Raw genomic sequence first — 21077 nt, forward strand, 5'->3', positions numbered from 1 at the left:
TGGGCAGGGCAGGCCGGCAGGTGTGGGAGCTGTGGACCCGGCAGGTGTGGGCGGGGCAGGCCGGCAGGTGTGGGAGCTGTGGACCCGGCAGGTGTGGGTGCTGTGGACCCGGCAGGTGTGGGCGGGGCAGGCCGGCAGGTGTGGGCGCTGTGGGCCGCAGGCAGGTGTGAGCGGGGCAGGCCCAGCAGGTGTGGGCGGGGCAGGCCCAGCAGGTGTGAGTGCTGCGGGCCAGCAGGCAGGTGTGAGCAGGGCAGGCCGGCAGGTGTGGGCGGGGCGGGCCCGGCAGGTGTGAGCAGGGCAGGCCGGCAGGTGTGGGCAGGCGGGCCCGGCAGGTGTGAGTGCTGCGGGCCGGCAGGTGTGGGCAGGCGGGCCCGGCAGGTGTGGGCGGGGCGGGCCCGGCAGGTGTGAGCGCTGCGGGCCGGCAGGTGTGGGCAGGCGGGCCCGGCAGGTGAGCGGGGTGCCCCCTCCCAGCCTCACTTGGAGGCGCCCAGGTGCACCAGCGCCAGGACGGTGGTGTAGCTGTGGAACAGGTCCTCGTCCCGCACCGCGCTGTCCGGCGCCTCGCTGCACCGCCGCAGCGCGAAGTGCCCCGTGACGATGCGGTCGCACCCGATCTCCCCGTTGCCGAAGAAGCCGAACAGGGGCACGCCGGGGAACGCCTTCCGGAACGCGTCGGCCTCCACGTTGCCCCGGGCCCGGTAGAACTGGGCGCCCCGGCCCACGCAGGCGAACATGAAGCCCACGGTGTCCTGCTCGGGGATGCCGGCGGCCTTGAGGCGCTGCACGGCGGCCTCCACCGCCTTCTCGTCGCTCACGTCCTCGCTCAGCAGCACCGTGGCGCTCTGCACGCGCTGGCCGCTCACCGACAGCCCGACCACGCCTGTGCCGTCCACATCCACGGGGCTCCTGGGGAAACGCAACCAAACGGGGCCGTTCACCACGAGACAACACACACGGAACGTGCACGTGTCAACAGGCAAGATCAGCCCGGCCCGCGTGGCTCCGTGGTCGAGCGCCGACCTAGGAACCAGGAGGTCAGAGTTCGATTCCAGGTCAGGGCACATGCCCGGGTTGCGGGCTCGATCCCCAGTGGGAGGCGTGCAGGAGGCAGCCAGTCAGTGATTCTCTCTCCTCATTGAATTTCTATCTCACTTTCTCTCTGAAATCAACAAAATATACACATGTATAATAGTATCTCTAGCCCTAGCTGGGGTGGCTCAGTGGATAGAGCATCGGCCTGCGGACTGAAAGGTCCCGGGTTCGGTTCCCAGTCAAGGGCACATGCCCGGGTTGTGAGCTCAATCCCCAGTGGGGAGCGTGCAGTAGGCAGCCGGTCAGTGATTCTTTCTCATCATGGATGTTTCTATCTCTTTCTTTCTGAAATCAATAAAATATACACACATGTATATCCTATATAATAAAAGGGTAATATGCAAATAGACCGAATGGCAGAAACACCAAAGCATAATATGCTAATGATATGCTAAGGCCGCTCAACAGCTCGCTATGACCTGCACTGACCACCAGGGGGCAGATGCTCCAACCGGTAGGTTAGCTTGCTGCTGGGGTCCGGCTGATCGGGATTGAGGGAGACGGGCCAGACACGCCCTGGAGCCCTCTGGCAGGCCCTCCCCGGCCTGATCATGCACTCGTGGGGTCCCAGTGGGGTCCCTCAGCCTGGCCTGCGTCCTCTCTCAATCTGGGACCCCTCAGGGGATGTTGGAGAGCCAGTTTCAGCCCGATCCCACAGGCCACTCCCATTGGGAGGGCGCCACACGCAGGGCTCATGGCTGGTGAGTGCGGGTGTGGCAGCGCGAGCTTCTCCTGATGGGGACTGATTGGTTGCGAGCACGCGGCGGGAGCAGCAGGTAGGAGCTGCAGGCCGCACTGAACGGCGGGTTTCGGCCAATCCCTACAGGCCACTCAGAGGGACCCCACCCGTGCATGAATTCGTGCACCGGGCCTCTAGTATACATATTTTTTTTTATTTTTATTTTTTAAACAAACACAGAAGGGCAAATGTACCTGCACCGAGACTCCTGCGTGTTGAGGAGGGTCCCTGACCTTCCTCGCTGCCTTAACGGTCACCTGGCCCTTCTACGCCTGCACACAGTGAGGTCTCGGAAATGCAGCTTTTCGGTATTATTTACCTCTCTGGTGTCTTTTCCCCCCGAATATTCAGCTACAGATATTCAATCATGGAGGGTATTTTTAGCTCTATTTATTTATTTTTTTAATATATATATATATTTTATTGATCTCAGAGAAGGAAGGGAGAGGGGGAGAGAGAGAAAAACATCCATGATGAGAGAGAATCACGGATCGGCTGCCTCCTGCAAGCCCCACACTGGGGATCGAGCCCACAACCAGGCACGTGCCCTTGACCGGGAATCAAACCTGGGACTCTTTGGACTGCAGGCCGATCGATGCTCTATCCACTGAGCCACACCAGCTAGGGCCATTTTTAGCTTTATGTGGCTCGTTCCATCAAGTTTCTGGAACCTCTCCCTTCCTTGCTGTTTTGTTTGTTGTTTTTTTTTTTGTTGGTTTTTTTATATATTTTTTTTTATTGATGTCAGAGAGGAAGGGAGAAGGAGAGAGAGAGAGAAACATCCATGATGAGAGAGAATCACTGATCGGCTGCCTCCTGCACGCCCCCCACTGGGGATCGAGCCCGCAACCCGGGCAGGTGCCCCGTCAGTCTGCAGGCCGACGCTCTACCCACTGACCCACATCCGCCAGGGCTGTTTGGTTTTGTGTTGTTTTTTCCATTCCCAAGCGGACCCCTGCTGCCTGCTGTTTTGTGTCCGTACAGCGTGTCTAACGATCAAGCCGGGGGAAAAAAACAAAATAAAAAACAGACAAAGAACACCCGCGGTCCCAAAACCCCGGGAGCGCGCCCCTTCCCGCGGGGCGCCGGGCGGCGGGTCGGACGCGCGGACGTACGTGTCAGAGGTCAGCGACACCAGGCTGTCCACCTGGCCCCCGGCCACCACGACGTTCCTGTCGCTGAAGGTGCGGACCACCCGCTGCAGGTAGCTGCTGGCCCCCACGCGGCAGCAGTTGTAGCCGAACACCAGGACCACGCGGAGCTCGGGGTTGTCCAGGAGGCCTGCGGGGAGGGGGGCGGCCGTGAGGGACGCTGCGGACAGGGCGGAAGCTCCGCTGTCCCCGCTCTGAGCCACGTGCTCTCCCCGTGACGGCCACGGCCACGGCCACGTGGGTGCAGCTGGGGACGCCGCCACGGGTCCCGACGGCTGCAAACTGCAACACGACTCAACGTCGGGGCAACCATTTCCCCCCCTATTAATAAAAAACTAAGGCCCCGGCCGGTGTGGCTCAAGGGACAGAGCGCCGGCCTGCGGAATGAAGGGTCCCGGGTTCGATTCCAGGTCAGGGCACAGGCCTGGGTTGCAGGCTCGAGCCCCAATAAGGGGCGTGCAGGAGGAAGCCGATCCATGATTCTCTCTCATCATGGATGCTTCTCTCTCTCCCTTCTTCTCTGAAACCAATAAAAATAAATCCTACCTGGCCGGTTTGGCTCAGTGGATAGAGCATCGGCCTGTGGACCGAAGGGTCCCAGGTTCGATTCTGGTCGGGGGCACGTGCCCGGGTTGCGGGCTTGGTCCCCAGAGGGGGACATGCAGGAGGCAGCCAATCAGTGATTCTCTCTCATCATTGATGTTTCTATCTCTCTCTCCCTTCTCCCTTCCTTTCTGAAATCAATAAAGGTATATTTTAAGAAAAAATGAAATGAAATAAAAATAAATAAATAAACACTAGATAATAAAACAATAATATGCAAATCGACCCAACGGTGGAATGACCGGTCGCTATGAACTGACCACCAGGGGGCAGAGGCTCAATGCAGGAGCTGCCCGCTGGTGGTCAGTGCGCTCCCACGGGGGGAGCGCCGCTCAGCCAGAAGCTGGGCTCATGACTGTGGAGTGCAGCAGCAGTGGCGGGAGCCTCTGTGGCAGCACCAAGGAGCAGCGAGCCGAGCGGTAGGGAGCAGCGAACAGGCGGGTGGTAAGGAGAGAGGGGTCCTGGACTGCGAGAGGGATGCCCGCCTGCTTGTGGGGAGTGGGCCTAAGCTGGCAGGCAGACATCCCCTGAGGGGTCCTGGACTGCGAGAGGGCACAGGCCAGGTGAGGGACATCCCCCCGCCCCCCGCAAGCCCCCAGTGCATGAATTTCGTGCACCGGGCCTCTAGTTAAAAAATAAAAAAACTACGTGGCAGAAGAGAAGGGGGAGAGACAGAGAGAGAAACATCGACATTGAGAGAGATGCATCGACTGGTTGCCTCCCAAACGCATCGTTCCAACCGGGGCTAGTGATCGAGTCTGCAACCGAGGTGTGTGCCCTTAGCCGGAATCGAACCCGAGACCCTTTCGTCCTCAGGCCGAGGGCTCTGTCCATTGAGCCACACCGGCCAGGACTCCTTTCCTTTTGTGATTAGCAAACCATTCACAGATTTCTCCCCTTGGCGGCTGCACAATCTTTTACCCCCACGGGGTTCAGAGCTGGTTCCAATAACGGAGGCTTATCTCCAGGGGCGGCTGGCACGCACACGCCAGGGGCCACCACGGAAGTTTCTATGGCAACAGTGACTTTTTTTTTTTAAACAGCAAGTGCCGATCGATTCATTTGCAGATGTACATAAAAGGCCTCGCTCCACCCTGACCGGTGTGGCTCAGTGGATAGAGCGTCGGCCTGCGGACTCAAGGGTCCCAGGTTCGATTCCGGTCAAGGGCATGTACCTTGGTTGCAGGCACATCCCCAGTAGGAGGTGTGCAGGAGACAGCTGGTCGATGTTTCTCTCATCGATGTTTCTAACTCTATCCCTCTCCTTTCCTCTCCATAAAAAAAAAAATCAATAAAATATATTTTTTTAAAAAGTTAAACATCCATTTAAAAATAAATAAATAAAGCTCAGAATGCACCGCACCAGCCTCGTTCACCGCGAGTCCGACTCGCCCACCTCTCTCCGGGGTCGTGCGCTTCATTCGGACTGTCTAACGGAACCACCACCGAGACTGGGGCCGGGCCATTACCGCGACTTACCTACTTCGGTGAAGCGACGTCTTTCGAGCGTTAAGTTCTTTGGATTCTTCGTAAAACGAAAGGGTTGTATTTTTATTCCATCCACCTGGGGGAACAGCAGGGCAAATCCAGACTCCCCGATTTCTATCTCCTGAGGCCGATGGCTCCCCGAGCCCATGGGAGTCACTAGGAGGAAAGGGGAGCAGTTTTGTCCACGGAGTCGATCAAAACGGAGGATTCCTTTCGTAACAGCCCGCGTGACCAGCCGCGCCTGCGTCACCAGCCAACAGGCTCAGGCCACTACCCGAGAACGCGTTCAGCCCCGACGTCTGAGGGTGCAGAGGCCTGAGGTCTGCGATTCCCTCGAAGAAACAAGCTAGTGTTGCCACATTTCTTTAAATGGTGGATCTAGATGGAGAGCGTGGGGGTGTGTATCGTACTATTATTCTTCCAACTTCTCTATTTTTTTAAATATATTTTTATTGATTTCAGAGAAGAAGGGAGAGAGAGAGAAACATCCATGATGAGAGAGAATCACAGATCGGCTGCCTCCTGCATGTCCCCTCCTGGGGATGTGCCTGCAACCAAGGTAACATGCCCTTGACCGGAATCGAACCCGGGACCTTTCTGTCTGCAGGCTGACGCTCTATCCACTGAGCCAAACCAGCTAGGGCTCAACTTTTCTATAGGTCTGAAGTTTTTCTAAATAAAAAGTTGTGTGTGTGTGTGTGTGTGGGCGGGTGGGGGAGTAAATACTCCTTCACAGCAATTCCGCTTTAAAAAAATGTACCCTGAGCTAAAATATTTGACCCTTATATAAAGTACATACACACACACACAGAAATACTTTTATCAGAGAAGTTTTCATAACAAAAAAGAAAAACTGGCATTAAGATTAAAAGTTACATTATATATCAAAGATCAATTTTCTTGAAATATTTTTTTTTAAAGTTACATTATACAATGAAATCTAGTCATTAAGAATGACAGACATCGCCCTGGCCAGTTTGGCTCAGTGGATAGAGCGTCAGCCTGCAGACTGAAGGGCCCCAGGTTCAATTCTGGTCAAGGGCATATACCTTGGTTGCGGGCACATCCCCAGGTGGGGGTGTGCAGGAGGCAGCTGATGGATGTTTCTCTCTCATCGATGTTTCTAACTCTCTCTCTCCCTTCCTCTCTGTAAAAAATCAATAAAATAATATGTTTTTTTAAAAGAAGAAGAAAGAGCCCTGTCCGGTTTGGCTCAGTGGATAGAGCATCGGCCTGAGGAATGAAGGGTCCCAGGTTCGATTCTGGTCAAAGGCACATGCCGCCGAAACCGGTTTGGCTCAGTGGATAGAGGGTCGACCTGCGGACTGAAAGGTCCCGGGTTCGATTCTGGTCAAGATGTACATTGGTTGCGGGCACATCCCCGGTGGGGGGTGTGCAGGAGGCGGCTGGTCGGTGTTTCTCTCTCATCGATGTTTCTGGCTCTCTGTCCCTCTCCCTTCCTCTCTGTAAAAAATCAATAAAATATATTAAAACAAAAACAAAAAAACTAAGGCACATGCCCGGATTGCAGGCTCGATCCCCAGTGTGGGGCGTGCAGGAGGCAGCCGATCCATGATTCCCTCTCGTCACTGATGTTTCTCTCTCTCTCCCTTCCTCTCTGAAATCAATAAAAATACATTTAAAAAAAGAGGAAGAAGACAGACGTGCAGTACAGCTGGTTCAGACAGACAGCCCTGCGATGGGCCACAGGAACCACAGTCACAGAAGTGGAGTTAACACCCTGGTACGTAGGACCACCTCCCATGTGCTTTGGAGCCCCCCACCGCTCCCAGGACAGGACCCGCAGGGATACGGGGTGGGAGGCCGCCCGGTGGCACTGCTCTCACCGACAATCCCGGGGGCCACGACCCCCAGGACCTGGCACTGTCTCGGGAACAGCTTCTCCAGGGCGATGGCCGTCTCCATCGTCGCTCTCTTCCTGGCTGCAGGAACACAGGGCACAGGAGTCAAGGTCACCCACCCAAGGTCGCGCAAGGTCGCGTCCGACGGCACGGAGGGAAAGAATGGCAAATGCCGAACAAAGCTGAAGCCAGAAAGCTGTGCACGGAAGTCTCCGAACGCTGACAGAGCCCGGCCGCGCGGCTCCGTGACTGAGCGTCGACCTAGGAACCAGGAGGTCAGGGTTCGATTCCCGGTCAGGGCACAGGCTGGGTTGCGGGCTCCATCCCCAGTGAGGGGTGTGCAGGAGGCAGCCGATCCATGATTCTCTCTCATCATGGATGTTTCTCTCTCTCCCTCTCCCTTCTTCTCTGAAATAAAATATATATATGTATATTATTTAAAAAATAAAACCACTAAAATGCTGATGAAAACAAATGTGATCCTGGGTGGGGCCTGTTTTATATTTTAACTCAGGGGTCCGCAGACTTTTTAAACAGGGGGCCAGTTCCCTGTCCCTCAGACCGTTGGAGGGCCGGACTATAGTTTAAAAAAAAATTGTGAACCAATTCCTATGCACACTGCATATACCTTATTTTGAAGTAAAAAAACAAAACGGCAAAAACACCCACATGTGGCCCGCGGGCCGTAGTTTGAGGACGCCTGTTTTTTGTGTGTGTGTGTGTGTGTGTGTGTGTGTTTTTTAATTATTTTATTGATTTTTTACAGAGAGGAAGGGAGAGGGATAGAGAGCTAGAAACATCGATGAGAGAGAAACATCGACCAGCTGCCTCCTGCACACCCCCCACTGGGGATGTGCCCGCAACCAAGGTACATGCCCTTGACCGGAATCGAACCTGGGACCTTTCAGTCCGCAGACCGACGCTCTATCCATTGAGCCACACCGGTTTCGGCGAGGACGCCTGTTTTAACTAGAGGCCCGATGCATGAAAATTCATGCAAGAGTAGGCCTTCCTCCCCCCGGCTGAGGCACCGGCTTCCCTCCGGGACCCGGGCTAGCTTCCCTCCGCCCCGGCTTTGTCAGGAAGGATGCCCGGTCTAATTAGCATATTACTCTTTTATTATTATCGATGCCAAACGTGACCTTTAGCATCACCAGTTTGCCCACGGACAGCTTTTGCTCCAAGGACGTTACACTTGGCAGCAGCAGCAGCTGGACTGTGGACGGGCTACTGTACCTTCTGCTCGGCACAGAGGTGCTGCAGACACAGGCCCCAGCATTCGAAGGGAAGGTGACCCACAGCCGCAGGCGAACTCGGGTCTCAGGGCGCCCCCCCCCCCACTCCTGGGACACAGGCTACTGCTTCTCGCTGCGAGCCAAGGTCACGGGGAGCCAAGGTGAACGGGGCCCCATCATCTAACACCATAAAAGGCTTGAATAAAATCAACAAACAAGGAGCTGGCGCGGAGGCCGAGAGAAAGGAACCCTCGTGCCCTGCGGGTGGGAGTGCAGACGGGTGCGGCCGCTGCGGAGAGCAGTGTGGAGTTTCCTCAAAAGGTTAAAAATGGAACTCCCGCCAAGACCGGTGTGGCTCAGTGGATAGAGCCTCGGCCTGCGGACTGAAGGGTCCCGGGTTCGATTCCGGTCAAGGGCATGTACCTTGGTTGCGGGCACATCCCCGGAGGGGGGTGTGCAGGAGGCAGCGGATCGATGTTTCTCTCTCATCGGTGTTTCTAACTCTCTGTCCCTCTCCCTTCCTCTCTGTAAAACAAAATCAATAAAATATATTTTTTAAAAAAAGAACACAAAAAAGGAAGCACACACATAAGGAGACGAACACCCACCTCGCTTGTGACCCCGACACTCTTCCAGGCTGAGGAAGGTGTCGGAATCGGCCATGTAGAGGACTGTCTGCGGTAAGATGTGCACGTTCTGCGAGGAGAAAATGGACCGGAATTAGAGCGCGGGAAGCAACGCGTGCTTCTGTGGTTAAAATGGTTCAAGTTTCACCCCCGTCCCAGCAGCGGCTGCCCCCGCTTCCCCCGCCCCGCCCCCCAACTCCGGTCGGTCAATGCTGGCATTCTGGGTCCCTCCACTTCTCATTCATTCTTCACTCATGCTCTTGCATTTTCAGCTCAGTCATTTGTGAAACATCAATCATTTCTTCCAGGCAAGCTCATCCCCGACTCACTCAAGAAGCTCATTCTCATGGTGATGGAAACAAAAACATGAAGTTGGAGAACAGTATGGCGTTTCCTCAAAGAACTGAAAATGGAACTCCCATTGGACCCAGTGATCCCACTCCTGGGAATATATCCTAAGAAACTGGGAACACCAATCAGAAAGGATATATGCACCCCTATGTTCTTAGCAGCAACGTTCACCATAGCTAAGATCTGGAAACAGCCTAGGTGCCCGTTAGCAGATGACTGGATCGGAAAACTGTGGTACATCTACACAATGGAATACTATGCTGCCATAAAAAAGAAGGAATTCTCATCATTTGCAGCAACCTGGATGGAATTGGAGAACATTATGCTGAGTGAAATAAGCCAGTCCATGAAAGAAAAATACCACATGATCTCACTCATTTATGGATAATAAAGAACATTATAAACTTGAACAAAAAGATAGATACAGAGACAGTAAAGCATCAAACAGACTGTCAAATTACAGCGGGAAGGTTAGGGAGAGGTGGGGGAGATAAAAGATCAATCAAAGGACTTGTATGCATGCATATAAGCATAACCAATGGACGCAAAACTCTGGGGGGTGAGGGCATATATGGGAGTGGGGGGGGGCAATGGTAAGATATGTACACATATAATACCTCAATAATAAAAAAAACAAAAAACATGAAGTACCAACAAAAAAACAGAGAAAGAAGCCAAAGGCCACTTGCTCTATCGGAACAGGCACTGCAGGAACAGAAGCTGCTCAGCAAGTAGCACGCTGGGTATTTCATTACACATCCCAGGCCCTCACTTCCGCCAGAGCAGCCCCAGTGTGCTTCCGACCCATCACCCAGACACACCACCTCCTTGTATGTTCCCTGCAGCTGGTTCCTTTCCCGCTTGGTTTAAGATGGTTTCCCCCAAGAGATAGTTTATTGTTAATGGAAAATACATTTTTATTGATTTCAGAGAGGAAGGGAGAGATAGAAACATCAATGAGCCCTAACCGGTTTGGCTGTGAATAGAGCACCAGACTGAAGGGTCCCGGGTTCGATTCCGGTCAAGGGCATGGACCTTGGTTACGGGCACATCCCCAGTAGGGGGTGTGCAGGAGGCAGCTGATGGATGTTTCTCTCTCATCGATGTTTCTGACTCTCTCTCCCTCTCCCTTCCTCTCTGTAAAAAAATCAATAAAATATATTTTAAAAAAAGAAACATCAATGAGGAGAGAGAATCATTGATTGGCTGCCTCCTGCACGCCCCCCACTGGGGATCAAGCCTGCAACCCAGGTGTGTGCCCTTGACCGGAATTGAACCCGGGACCCTTCAGTCTGCAGGCCGACGCTCTATCCACTGAGCCAAACCGGCTAGGGCTCCCCCAAGTGCCACTGAATAAAAGGGACTAAGAGTCTATATAGACATAAATAAATGAACACTTTGAAACAAGATATAAACATATAGGTTCAAAGTATCTCCCCACCAAACACTTATGTGGAAGAGTTAAGTTTACAGTAGCAATATCTGGCTGACACCATGTTTCTAAAAAAAAAAAAAAAAAAATCAAAGATAATATCAGCAATGATGACAGGCCAGCATCAGCCAACGATACATAATGTCAACCTAACCAACATCGGAAGCTTTAGAACATGACCGGCCTGCCATGTACACATGTGTCCGAGCTGTGAAAGCCTGCCATGTACACACGTGTCCGAGCTGTGAAAGCCTGCCATGTACACGTGTCCGAGCTGTGAAAGCCTGCCATGTACACACGTGTCCGAGCTGTGAGATGCGGTCATTAAACCCGAGGCTTCAAAATGTTCCCGAGTCACGAGCAAATGGTCCCCAAACTCTAAAAAACAACCCCGGGAGAGAAACTGGGGTGCAGCCAGAGTTCGCGCTCACAGTCCGGCCCAGCACCCGCACCGCCAGTGCAACCCCCCGACCCCCCACTGCACCGGGCGTGCAACCCCCGCCCCCCCCTCACTGCACCGGCCCGTGCACCCCCCGCCCCCCGCGTCCCCCACTTGCCTGCAGCTCCGCGGCCGCCGCGCGGACCAGGCAGTGCTCCTGCGGGGGGCCGGCGTCCGCCGGGCCCGCCGAGATCCAGGCCACCCCGCGCTGGGCTCGCAGCACCCGGCGCACGCTCTCCCTCCACAGGCGGCTGACGCTGCGGGCGCGACCACAAAGGCGGTGAGCGGAGCGGGCGTCCTTCCCGCCCCGCCCCGCCCGGACCCGCCCGCAGCCCCGCCGGCCCGCCGCTCACCTGGCCACCCGCAGCAGCGCCCGGGCGGGCAGGAAGGAGAGCACCCGCTCCACCACCTCCGCCAGGTTGCTCAGCACGAAGGCGCCCGGTGGGTCCGCGGGGAGACCGCCGCCGCCGCCGCCGCCGCCGCCCGCCGGCTCCATCCCGCCCCGCAGGCTCCCGCGGCGGGACCGCTGCGCCGAGGGGTCAGGAAGCTGCACCAGCTCCAGCTCCGGCTCCGGCTCCGGCCGGTGCACACTGCGCAGGCGCGCGCCACTTCCGGATGGGGCGGGACTTCCGGCAGCGGGCTTCCGCTGGATCCGGGGGGACTGGTCCTCCAGCTGTCAGTCCCGCAGGCACAGCAAAGCCTCCGCCGCACCCCCCCGAACCCCCCAAAGGCTGTTGGCACCACGAGCCCAGCTTCCCACGGGCGGTGTCTGCTTTAGAAGCCGCCCTCGTGTGTGGGGACGGGCGCTGCTCCGGTCCGCGCGTGGCCCGGCTGGACCGCCGCCTGCACCGCGGTCCCCCCGCCAGCACCGCGGTCCCCCCGCCTGCACCTCATCCCCCGCCAGCACCGCGGTCTCCCCCGCCTGCACCGCGGTCCCCCCGCCAGCACCGCGGTCCTCCCCCCCGCCTGCACCGCGGTCCCCCGCCTGCACCTCGGTTCCCCGCCTGCACCTCGGTCCCCTCACCTGCACCTGCACCTCGGTCCCCCGCCTGCACCTCGGTCCCCCCGCCTGCACCGCGGTCCCCCCGCCTGCACCTCATCCCCCGCCTGCACCGCGGTCTCCCTCGCCAGCACCGCGGTCCCCCCGCCAGCACCGCGGTCCTCCCCCCCGCCTGCACCGCGGTCCCCCGCCTGCACCTCGGTCCCCCGCCTGCACCGCGGTCCCCACCCCTGCACCTCGGTCCCCCCGCCTGCACCGCGGTCCCCACGCCTGCACCGCAGTCCCCACACCTGCACCTCGGTCCCCCCGCCAGCACCGCGGTCCCCACTAACACAGCGGTCCCCGCCTGCACCGCGGTCCCCCCGCCTGCACCTCGGTCCCCTCACTTGCACCTGCACCTCGGTCCCCTGCCTGCACCTCGGTCCCCACGCCTGCACCTCGGTCCCCCCGCCTGCACCGCGGTCCCCCCGCCTGCACCGCGGTCCCCGCACCTGCACCTCGGTCCCCCCGCCTGCACCGCGGTCCCCCCCGCCTGCACCGCGGTCCCCCCGCCTGGTGCACCTGTGCCCCGACCTCCACTCCCGCCGCTGCCCCGCTGGCCCAGCCCTGGCTCCTCCCCAGTCACTGGTCTCACCAGTGGGTTTCAAACTTCCTGGCCTGGGGACTCCCGCGCGCGCTTTCTGTTAATCCTCCCCACACGCAGGGCGTTCCCATTGACTTTAGAGTGGAAGGGCGGGGAGGGGACAGGAGGGAAATATCCATGGGAGAGAGATGCACGGATTGGCGGCCTCCCGCAGGCCACCCACACAACCGGGGTCGTGCCCTTGACCCGGAATCCAACCCGGGACCCTTCAGTGCCTGGGCCCACGCTCTACCCACTGAGCCACACCGGCCAGGGCAGGGCTCCTTTGACCCTGTTCCTGTGGGTTATGTCTGTTGATATTGGCCATATTAAAACACTGTAACGTTAAGGTAACAAATCCATCACACGGTAACAAAAAAAATTTTTATGGAAAAAAAAATGACACGCCCTCCCTTCCCCAATAGTGACGAGTGACATCTCAACATGTCACAACCCTCTAACTGCCTGGCTTTAGAGGAGGCAGCTGGATTGGCCTCGGAATGCAGGCTTGCACGCTTGAGAGAGCGAGACTGAAAAGGGCCAATGGTGTTTTATTCGGAAAAGTAGAGGCCGAGGCACGAAATTCGTGCACGGGTAGGGTCCCTAGGCCTGGCCAGTGATCAGGGCCTATCTGTGGGGCAACCCGCAGGGTAATTGGGGTGCCCCCACTGGCACCCGCCTTGGCCAGCCTAGCACCAACCACTCGCTAGCCCCGTCCCGCCCCCCCCCCCCCGCTGCTGCCAGTCACCTGCCTCTGCCGGGCGATTGGGGGGCCCCTACTGGCACCCACCTTGGCTGTCCTGGGGCCTGCGGGCTGGGGGCAGCTCCTGCATTGAGCATCTGCTCCCTGGTGGTCAGTGTGCATCATAGCGACCAGTTGTTATTAGGCTTTTATGATAGAGGATGACTTTTGACCTTCAAAACCTCCTAAAAGGGCCTCGCAGGGTTCCCCAAATGACATGCTGAGAACCATGGGTCCAAGGAGATGATGGCTTTATCCTTCCCACCAGACATTCCTTTCGGCCAGGAAGGGGAGGGCCCTAAGTGGGGGCAGGGGCAGGGGGAGGGGGAGGGGTCGCCGGAAGATGCCCCAGGAGACACTGGAGACGGGACTCTGCCTCCGGCCGCAGGAGCATGACGGCTCGTCCACCCATAACTTTCAACCCACAGGTGACATCAACACAGAGGAAACCTCCGTGTGAGGAGGACACGGGGACCCCAGAGGGGGAGCAGGTGACTGACACGGGGAGCTACGGGCGGCCATGAGACGTTTCTATTGAAGAACGAGTGTGGGAGAGCGAAGAGACGGAGGGAGACCCGGGCGCACCCCATCGGCACACGCCGTTCCTGGTCTGTCGCTCTCTCGTCAAACCAACCTGCTCTCCCACGCGAGTCTCTCCTCACCCATCGCCCCACAGATCCTACTCCAGCCTCCACAGAGCTACGGTCACCTGAGCAGAGGGCACCTCTAATGAGGGGAGAGGACAGAGTTATTTTTTAAATGATTCTTTATTCATAAACTTGATGCAAGTTTACAAAATTTACTGTACATTGCCAAATAAATCTGCAATGAAAAATAAACTCCAAATAAAAACAAAGCATGCCAAAGGTGCAGCTGTCCACCTGCTAGCCGTCAGGATAGTCAAGAATTCAATAATGTATTCAAGAGTCAGCCTTAGGTTTAAGGAACTGTAATGCTTTAAAGAATTCTGCCTTGTCGCGTGTCTGAGCCACTGTATCAGAACGGAGCACAGATGTAACCGCGTGAGCAGGCACCCAGGATCCCCTCCCCCCGGCCCCCCACGCGATGCAGCCGAGCGGGCCTCTCCCAGGCGGCTTACAAAGTTAAAAACTGACTCTCGGAGCAAGCGCCGAAGAGCCACTTCTGAACTTTGTAAGGGATTTGTGCAGAAAATGTGCTTCTGGATTTCTTTTTGAAAGTGCTTAATAGCTAGACCTTACTTTTAAACCAAACATGGGTATATAAAAAACCTATTTCCGATCTAACAGGACTGATTCAGGTAAGGCAAAGAGAATGGAGAGTGTATATACTGATTCGAGTCAGGTTTTATAAAAGAATTAATATGTGTGGAGTTCCTATTAGTCTTTAAGTAAAAGCCATTGTTATGACTGTAGCAAAAATTTTTAGGTCTCCAAATTGGGGATATTTTTGTCCTTAGCTGTGCAGCTTTTGCTCAAGGAGTCTGTCTGTGTGCCAATCACTTTATAAGTTTATTAGTTTACAAACGATTGCAACATCCCGTTAATAAAATGGAAATGTAAAATGACTTAGTATTTTAAATAACTTCAAGATCTCTGCGGCAGATCTCCCTCAGACATACTGAACCGACAGCAGGTTCGGCCAGCAAGACTGATGCCCAGGGAATTAGGACGGGACGACAGCGGACGCGCTGCCGGGGCCGCCGGGCAGTCGGTTACGAGCACGCCCGTGGGAAGTGGCCCCTATCGTCACGCGGCCGTAAAGTGTCGCGTTCCCGGAGCGGGTGTTGTCGTCCTTTTGGCAATAACCGGGAAAGGCTGCTGTGATTCAGTAGACCTTACGTTTCTAAACCAATAGGAACGCCAAATGACCTGTATTGGCTCGGAGGGAACGACACACTCGTCCTCACGGCGCACGCGCTCACGTGGAGTCGCCCTAAAGCTGCACCTCCAGAACCTGGTGCTGACTTGCCTGCTTAACAGATTCCGTTTTCCAAGAAAAAGAGATGAAAAGGAGTGGCCAGTGTGTGTATTTATCAGGAAAAACACAGTCAGGGCCCCGCTGCCGAGTCCGAGATTCCTAATGAGCGGATGAGGAGCTGTGACTTATGCGGGATGCCAGGTGGCGAGTTATCCACTAAGTGTCTATCAGCTAACGTCGTCGGGCTGCTGTTATGGGCACTCGAAGCTGGTCTGCACGTGGGAAGGTTCTTTAAAGCAACGTTGGTCCGAGCCGGGGACAGTCCGTCCGCTTAGCCGTCTTCCTTCGGAGGGGTGTACCAGCCTGAAACAGACGGGGCACTTTAACTCTTAAACTGCCGTGTTACTCAGTTAGCCCTTTCTCGATGGTGATTTTCACGTTTAAACCTACTGCGAAAATTGAGCTCACACTGGGGCTGGTCCCGGCATCTCCCAGGTTTACAACAGACGCTCCTGGTGGCCAGAGGGTCACTGCGCCCGACGCGCCCGAGCCCAGCCCGAGCCCACCGTGGGCAGAGCCGGCTCTCCCGGGAGCACGCGAGCAGCGGGTGACCTCGCGGTCCCTGCCCGACGGGAGCTGCCATCGGAGCCGCTGCCCAGCAGCCCGAGAGCATCACGCACGTGCAGCGCTGCCCGGAAAGATCCGGATGCAAACCCACAATGTGGTTCCTCTGAGTCGCGTCACTTCACACCACCGTGAAGTCAAAGCGCCTGTCCGACCGTGTGAGCGGGGACTGTCTGTCCGCACAGTCATTTCTATGAGCAAACTGGACACGAGTGTCAACATACGAGCTCCATGCTACACTGGCTTTTCTGCTGAAGGTGAGTGTGGGACACTGGACTGCTAGCTCGGTTCATAATCCTCTTAGATTCCGTGTTGAAAAGGAACCCCCCTGAGAACAACTCACCCCAACAAAGTCCTGGCGTCAGAACCAGAGGCACGGGCCGGGCCGGGCCGGGGGAGGAGACGCTGCAACCAGCAGCGAGGAAGCCGGCGGCAGGGACCCCTGAGCAGAAGCCAAACGGAGGCGCCGCCTGGTTCTGACCCCACGCCCCCCGCAGACCCTCCCCGGGCTGCGAGGTCGGCCCGGAAACCCAGACCTGCCCCAGTCTGAGCCTGTCCCGCTTCTGAACCTGAAGACGGTTGGATACAATCAAACCTCGCTTCACTGCCTCCCAGGGTTGCTTCTTCCACACACCGAGGCCGACCCCCGCCAGCAGGAGCACCACGCCCCACCCTGGGGGGCTCGCCTCGGCGTGGTCTGCGCCAGACCCAGGATCCCGGAAGAAAGCCCTTGGGGAGTGACAAGTGCCCGCTGGCATTAAAGTGACAGCACAAAACACGGCGCTCCGGCCACGGGCTGGCACAGGCCCAGCAGGGCAGATGCACTGTCACTCCCCTCAGAGAAGAGGCCTTGGTTTCCCTCAGCTGCTTCCCCGCACACAGAACCACCTGTCCCACACCCGGAGCTACGAAGCTGCGCGCACTGCTCTTTCCTCCCCAGCTTGGCGGGACGAGGGGACGGCGGCAGCGGCCACAAACGGCAGGGACACAGGTCTGATCCCGTCACCTCGTTGCCTCCGTCAGAGACAAGACTCAACCGCACGGAGAATGCGGCGAAGTGAGGCGAGGCCACCAAGGTTATGAAGCAGATCTGGTGTTGGGATTAGCGTGGATGGTAAGCGTGCGGGATCGGCGAGGGGCACCGCCATCGGAGAGGCGGCCCGGCCTGGTGGCTTGTCGCCGTTAGCAGGACCTGCGCTTGCACAGGCACCGCCCCGGTGAACGCTCAGCTCCTGTCCCGACACCACACACCGCCGAGGAGTCAGAGCCCATCCCTCACTGACCCACTCAGGAAGCGGGACTCTGACTCGGCTCTCGGGCCACGTATCCAGGACCCAGGACGTGGAAGGGAGCACAGGGGGTGGGTCCCCAGGTGAAATGTTCTCGGGGGGGACTGTACTTTACAACTTTACAAGATACTAAAGCAAAACCAACAATGAACAGGACACACACCAACAGCACATGATGGAACACATGATGGAACACATCAACAGCACATGATGGAACACAATGGCAGTGAATGTGCCGGGCATGAAACGTACCGTTTTTCTCGTGTATCTGTACAATGGAATTATAAGACTGCTGGGCTCTTGCTAGATTATACTGATTCTGAAAGAGAATTATACATTTTCAATCAAAACTGTAAGCAGATGAAAATCATGGCAAATAATTTATGGATGTGTCACACTGTGCTTAAAAGAACACAGGAACCAATTATATTTCCATTTAAAAACAATTTTTAACTGAATGCCCTCCAGGCTGAAGTTCATTATTCCTTATCATTTTAGAAGAATAACAGCCGAAACCGGTTTGGCTCAGTGGACAGAGCGTCGGCCTGCGGACTGAAGGGTCCCGGGTTCAATTCCGGTCAAGGGCATGTACCTTGGTTGCGGGCACATCCCCAGTGGGGGGTGTGCAGGAGGCAGCTGATCGATGTTTCTCTCTCATCAATGTTTCTAGCTCTCTAACCCTCTCCCTTCCTCTCTGTAAAAAAAAAAATCAATAAAATATAATTAAAAAAAGGAAAACAAACACAGAGCTTTAAGGACTATACATACAAGTGACATTTGGAGTTTAAAATCTAAAGAATGCCCATAAGCAACACTGAAAAAAATAATGTATAAAAACTCTCCTTCCTACCGATCCTCCAACCATTCGGGGGGTGGGGGGTGGGGTTGTGGGGAGGAAGGCGGGGGTAGGGGAGAGTTCAGTTCCAAGTATTTTTAAGTTTTCATATGACTTTTTACAAACCATGACTTAGAAGTGTGTTTAATTTCCAGATTTATGTAGATTGGGATTTGTCTTTTCATTATTGTCTTCTAACCTTAGTTGGAGCATATTTAACATGTATGATCTGTATGGTACCAGTTATTTTTAAAAATACTCTTACTTGGTTATGAATTAATTTATAGTAAATATAGTCTCCCTCCCATCTCTAGCCCACCCACTCCGATATTTCAATACCTCCTTATCAGAAACAGCAGCTGTCAGCTCTTCCTTGAACACTCTATATATTCTCTCTATAGCCCCCCCCCCCCCTCTCTCTCTCACACACACACACACACACACACACACACACACACACACACGGCAGCATATCTTTAAATACCACTCAGCACCTTACTCCTTGGATAGCAGCCTTTTTAAAGCTAACAGACTGTCCCCTGCTGACTTAGAACCCTGGAAGGTAAAACTGGTATCACGAAAAGTTTCCATATTCTTAGCTGACAAGCATTTCTCAGGGAAAAAAATGAAAGCTTAAGGTCTCATCATAACAATTCATTTAAAAAATTTACCTGCCAAGACAGACTTTAACAGGCAAACATTTCTTAGCGGCCTGATGGCATTCTATGCAAATGGTTTTATTTATTTGCTAACAAAACTATAAAGCATGCCCTGGCCGGTTTGGCTCAGTGGATAGAGCATCGGACTACGGACTGAAGGGTCCCAGGTTCGATTCTGGTCAAGGGCACATGCCCAGGTTGCAGGTGGGGGACGTGCAGGAGGCAGTCAGATCAATGATTCTCTCTCATCACTGATGTTTCTATCTCTCTCTCTCCTTCTACCTTCCTCTCTGAAATCAATAAAAAAAAAATAAATTAAAAAAAAAGGTCTAGATCAGAGCTTAGCACGGAAAGGCTCCCTGGGAATTAACAATTATAAACTTCAAAGAACATATAATCTTTTACTTACTAGTGTATACATTCCAATAACAAATTAAAGCCATGCATGTTTACCTACAGTAAAAAGGACAAAGACGAAAGGAACAGGGACGCCTCGGAGGCCGGGAGAGCGGGGGACAGTTCTGTGACGTCAGAGAAAGTACCTTATTGGCTCCAAACTGCACCCTGGCTTTGCCTTTGACGAGGGTGGCGTTGATCTGCATGATGACGGACTCGATGGAGTAGGCGCTGCTCCAGCCCTGCGGGAGGAAAGCGTCGCTAAAGGCGGGAAAGCCGGCCGCACGCAGGCAACACAGCAACAGCAGACGGCTGTGCTTAGTGAGTGAAAGCAAAGCTGAGCCTCTTCGAAAATCTCTGCCCTGGCCGGTGTGGCTCAGTGGATAGAGCGTCGGCCTGTGGACTCAAGGGTCCAGGGTTCGATTCCGGTCAAGGGCATGTACCTTGGTTACGGGCACATCCCCAGTGGGGGGTGTGCAGGAGGCAGCTGATGGATGTTTCTCTCTCATCGATGTTTCTAGCTCTCTATCCCTCTCCCTTCCTCTCTGTAAAAAATCAATAAAATATATCTTTTTTTTTAAATCTCACACACATTTGAGAAAAAAACCATTTTAAATGCCCAACATGAGCAAATGATAACCTTAAATGTAACTCACTTCCTGTCTTAGCAGAGATAAGACAGCCAAGTACAATGTCATGTTATGACTTACGTTGCATAGCTTTTTCACCATTAAAAGTGGCTGCTTAACATTAAAAGAAAAGAAAAGGAAAAAAAGTCACCTGTTTTGTGAGAAGTTCCATACATAACGCGCCACCACCCAACACGTACCTTAAAAGAAAACAGGAATCACACAGAGTTCTCTAGGTTCCACATTCCTCCCTAGTTTGGACGAACATTGCTAAGAAGACACGCACACGTGGGCAGACTAGACGGTAAGCGGGAACACACGCAGCTGTCAGGGTCACGGGGCTCAGGGTACTTCAGAACTAACGCCAGCGCCCGCAGCCTTGGGGACAGGATACTTACAGATGCCTCAGCTCTCAGGGAGCAAGAACCCAGGGGAGGGGACGGGAGGGGACAGAGACCCCACTTCCCAGAAGGCATGATGAGCAATTTCCCTGCCGCCATGCCAGACAGCGAGGCTTTCCCTCCAACATGCGCTGCTCTATCTGTGACTGAGCAGCTGCCGTTCCCGTCTAACGTCTCCCCCCTGGTGCTGAGGCCGAGTGGTGCCTGCTCTGCCTCCTGCTCCCCTCCTGGTCGGAGCTGCTCTCTGAGCAGATGACCCCGGGGGCCGCCCAGGCCCCTCAGAAATGACCTTTAGATCGAGACCCGTCACCGAGTCTCGCCTTTCGGCCAAGATCAAGTGCAGATCGATCAAGATCCTTCTGCCTTTTGACACTTTTTCAAGCAAAATAATGTCGTTCCTCCTTTAATGCTATTTTAAACTCAGAAATACGTGAACTATGCCGAAACCGGTTTGGCTCAGTGGATAGAGCGTCAGCCTGCGGACTGAAAGGTCCCAGGTTCGATTCCGGTCAAGGGCATGTACCTTGGTTGCGGGCACATCCCCAGTAGGGGGTGTGCAAGAGGTAGCTGATTGATGTTTCTAACTCTCTCTCTCTCTCTCCCTTCCTCTCTGTAAAAAAATCAATAAAATATATTTTTTAAAAATTAAAAAAAAAAAAAAAAAGAAATACGTGAACTATCATGCCTACAAATAAAATCAAGGGATGATATAAGACAAGAAAAACCACAGGAGTCTTGAAAACCAGTCAGACCCTGAGCAGGTCTGTGAGGGCCGAGTCCGCACGACGGCCTCGTCCTCGGGCCTGGCCTTTCCGTCCCCGTGGCTCCTCCCCCTGCTCCTCTGCCCACCGCCAGGCCGTCCTCCCCAACAAACGGCCGAGACCCTCCGCCTGGGACTGTGATTCCAGCTAGCCAAAGGCATCCCATGTTGCATAAACCAAATCACTTTACCAAGTAAGAAAC

General features: G+C 55.0%; 2 protein-coding genes across 2 annotated transcripts in view; both read right to left on the reverse strand.

The window, feature by feature from the left end:
- Window positions 1–473: 473 nt before the first annotated feature.
- Window positions 474–11593, reverse strand: FBXO22 (F-box protein 22). The gene is made up of 7 exons (XM_054713272.1): window positions 11372–11593; window positions 11137–11275; window positions 8779–8866; window positions 6921–7016; window positions 5065–5229; window positions 2947–3112; window positions 474–906 (listed from the first exon to the last, which is right to left on the reverse strand). Exons 1-7 carry the CDS (start codon window positions 11512–11514, stop codon window positions 474–476), a joined length of 1230 nt encoding a protein of 409 aa, XP_054569247.1. The 5' UTR covers window positions 11515–11593.
- Window positions 11594–14130: 2537 nt separating this feature from the next.
- UBE2Q2 (ubiquitin conjugating enzyme E2 Q2) overlaps window positions 14131–21077 on the reverse strand; it is a 33594-nt gene continuing 26647 nt past the window's right edge. Inside the window, exons 10-13 of the mRNA XM_054713304.1 lie at window positions 19865–19913; window positions 19231–19326; window positions 17447–17513; window positions 14131–15644 (exon numbers count right to left, since the gene is read on the reverse strand). Coding sequence (XP_054569279.1) covers window positions 15613–15644; window positions 17447–17513; window positions 19231–19326; window positions 19865–19913 — 244 coding nt within the window. The 3' untranslated portion in view covers window positions 14131–15612. The remainder of the gene's footprint in view (window positions 15645–17446; window positions 17514–19230; window positions 19327–19864; window positions 19914–21077) is intronic.

Source organism: Eptesicus fuscus, chromosome 25 (assembly GCF_027574615.1).
Source record: "Eptesicus fuscus isolate TK198812 chromosome 25, DD_ASM_mEF_20220401, whole genome shotgun sequence".
In the NCBI taxonomy this organism is placed as follows: domain Eukaryota; kingdom Metazoa; phylum Chordata; class Mammalia; order Chiroptera; family Vespertilionidae; genus Eptesicus; species Eptesicus fuscus.

Bases quoted from the DNA above. Each gene is read 5' to 3' on its own strand.
- FBXO22 (XM_054713272.1), bottom strand. From the start codon at position 11,514: ATGGAGCCGGCGGGCGGCGGCGGCGGCGGCGGCGGCGGTCTCCCCGCG. The intron at 11,276-11,371 runs GTGAGCGGCGGG...TCGCGCCCGCAG, and splicing joins GCGCTGCTGCGGGTGGCCAG to CGTCAGCCGCCTGTGGAGGG. The intron at 5,230-6,920 runs GTGAGAGCAGTG...CTTTCCTCCTAG, and splicing joins CGTGGCCCCCGGGATTGTCG to TGACTCCCATGGGCTCGGGG.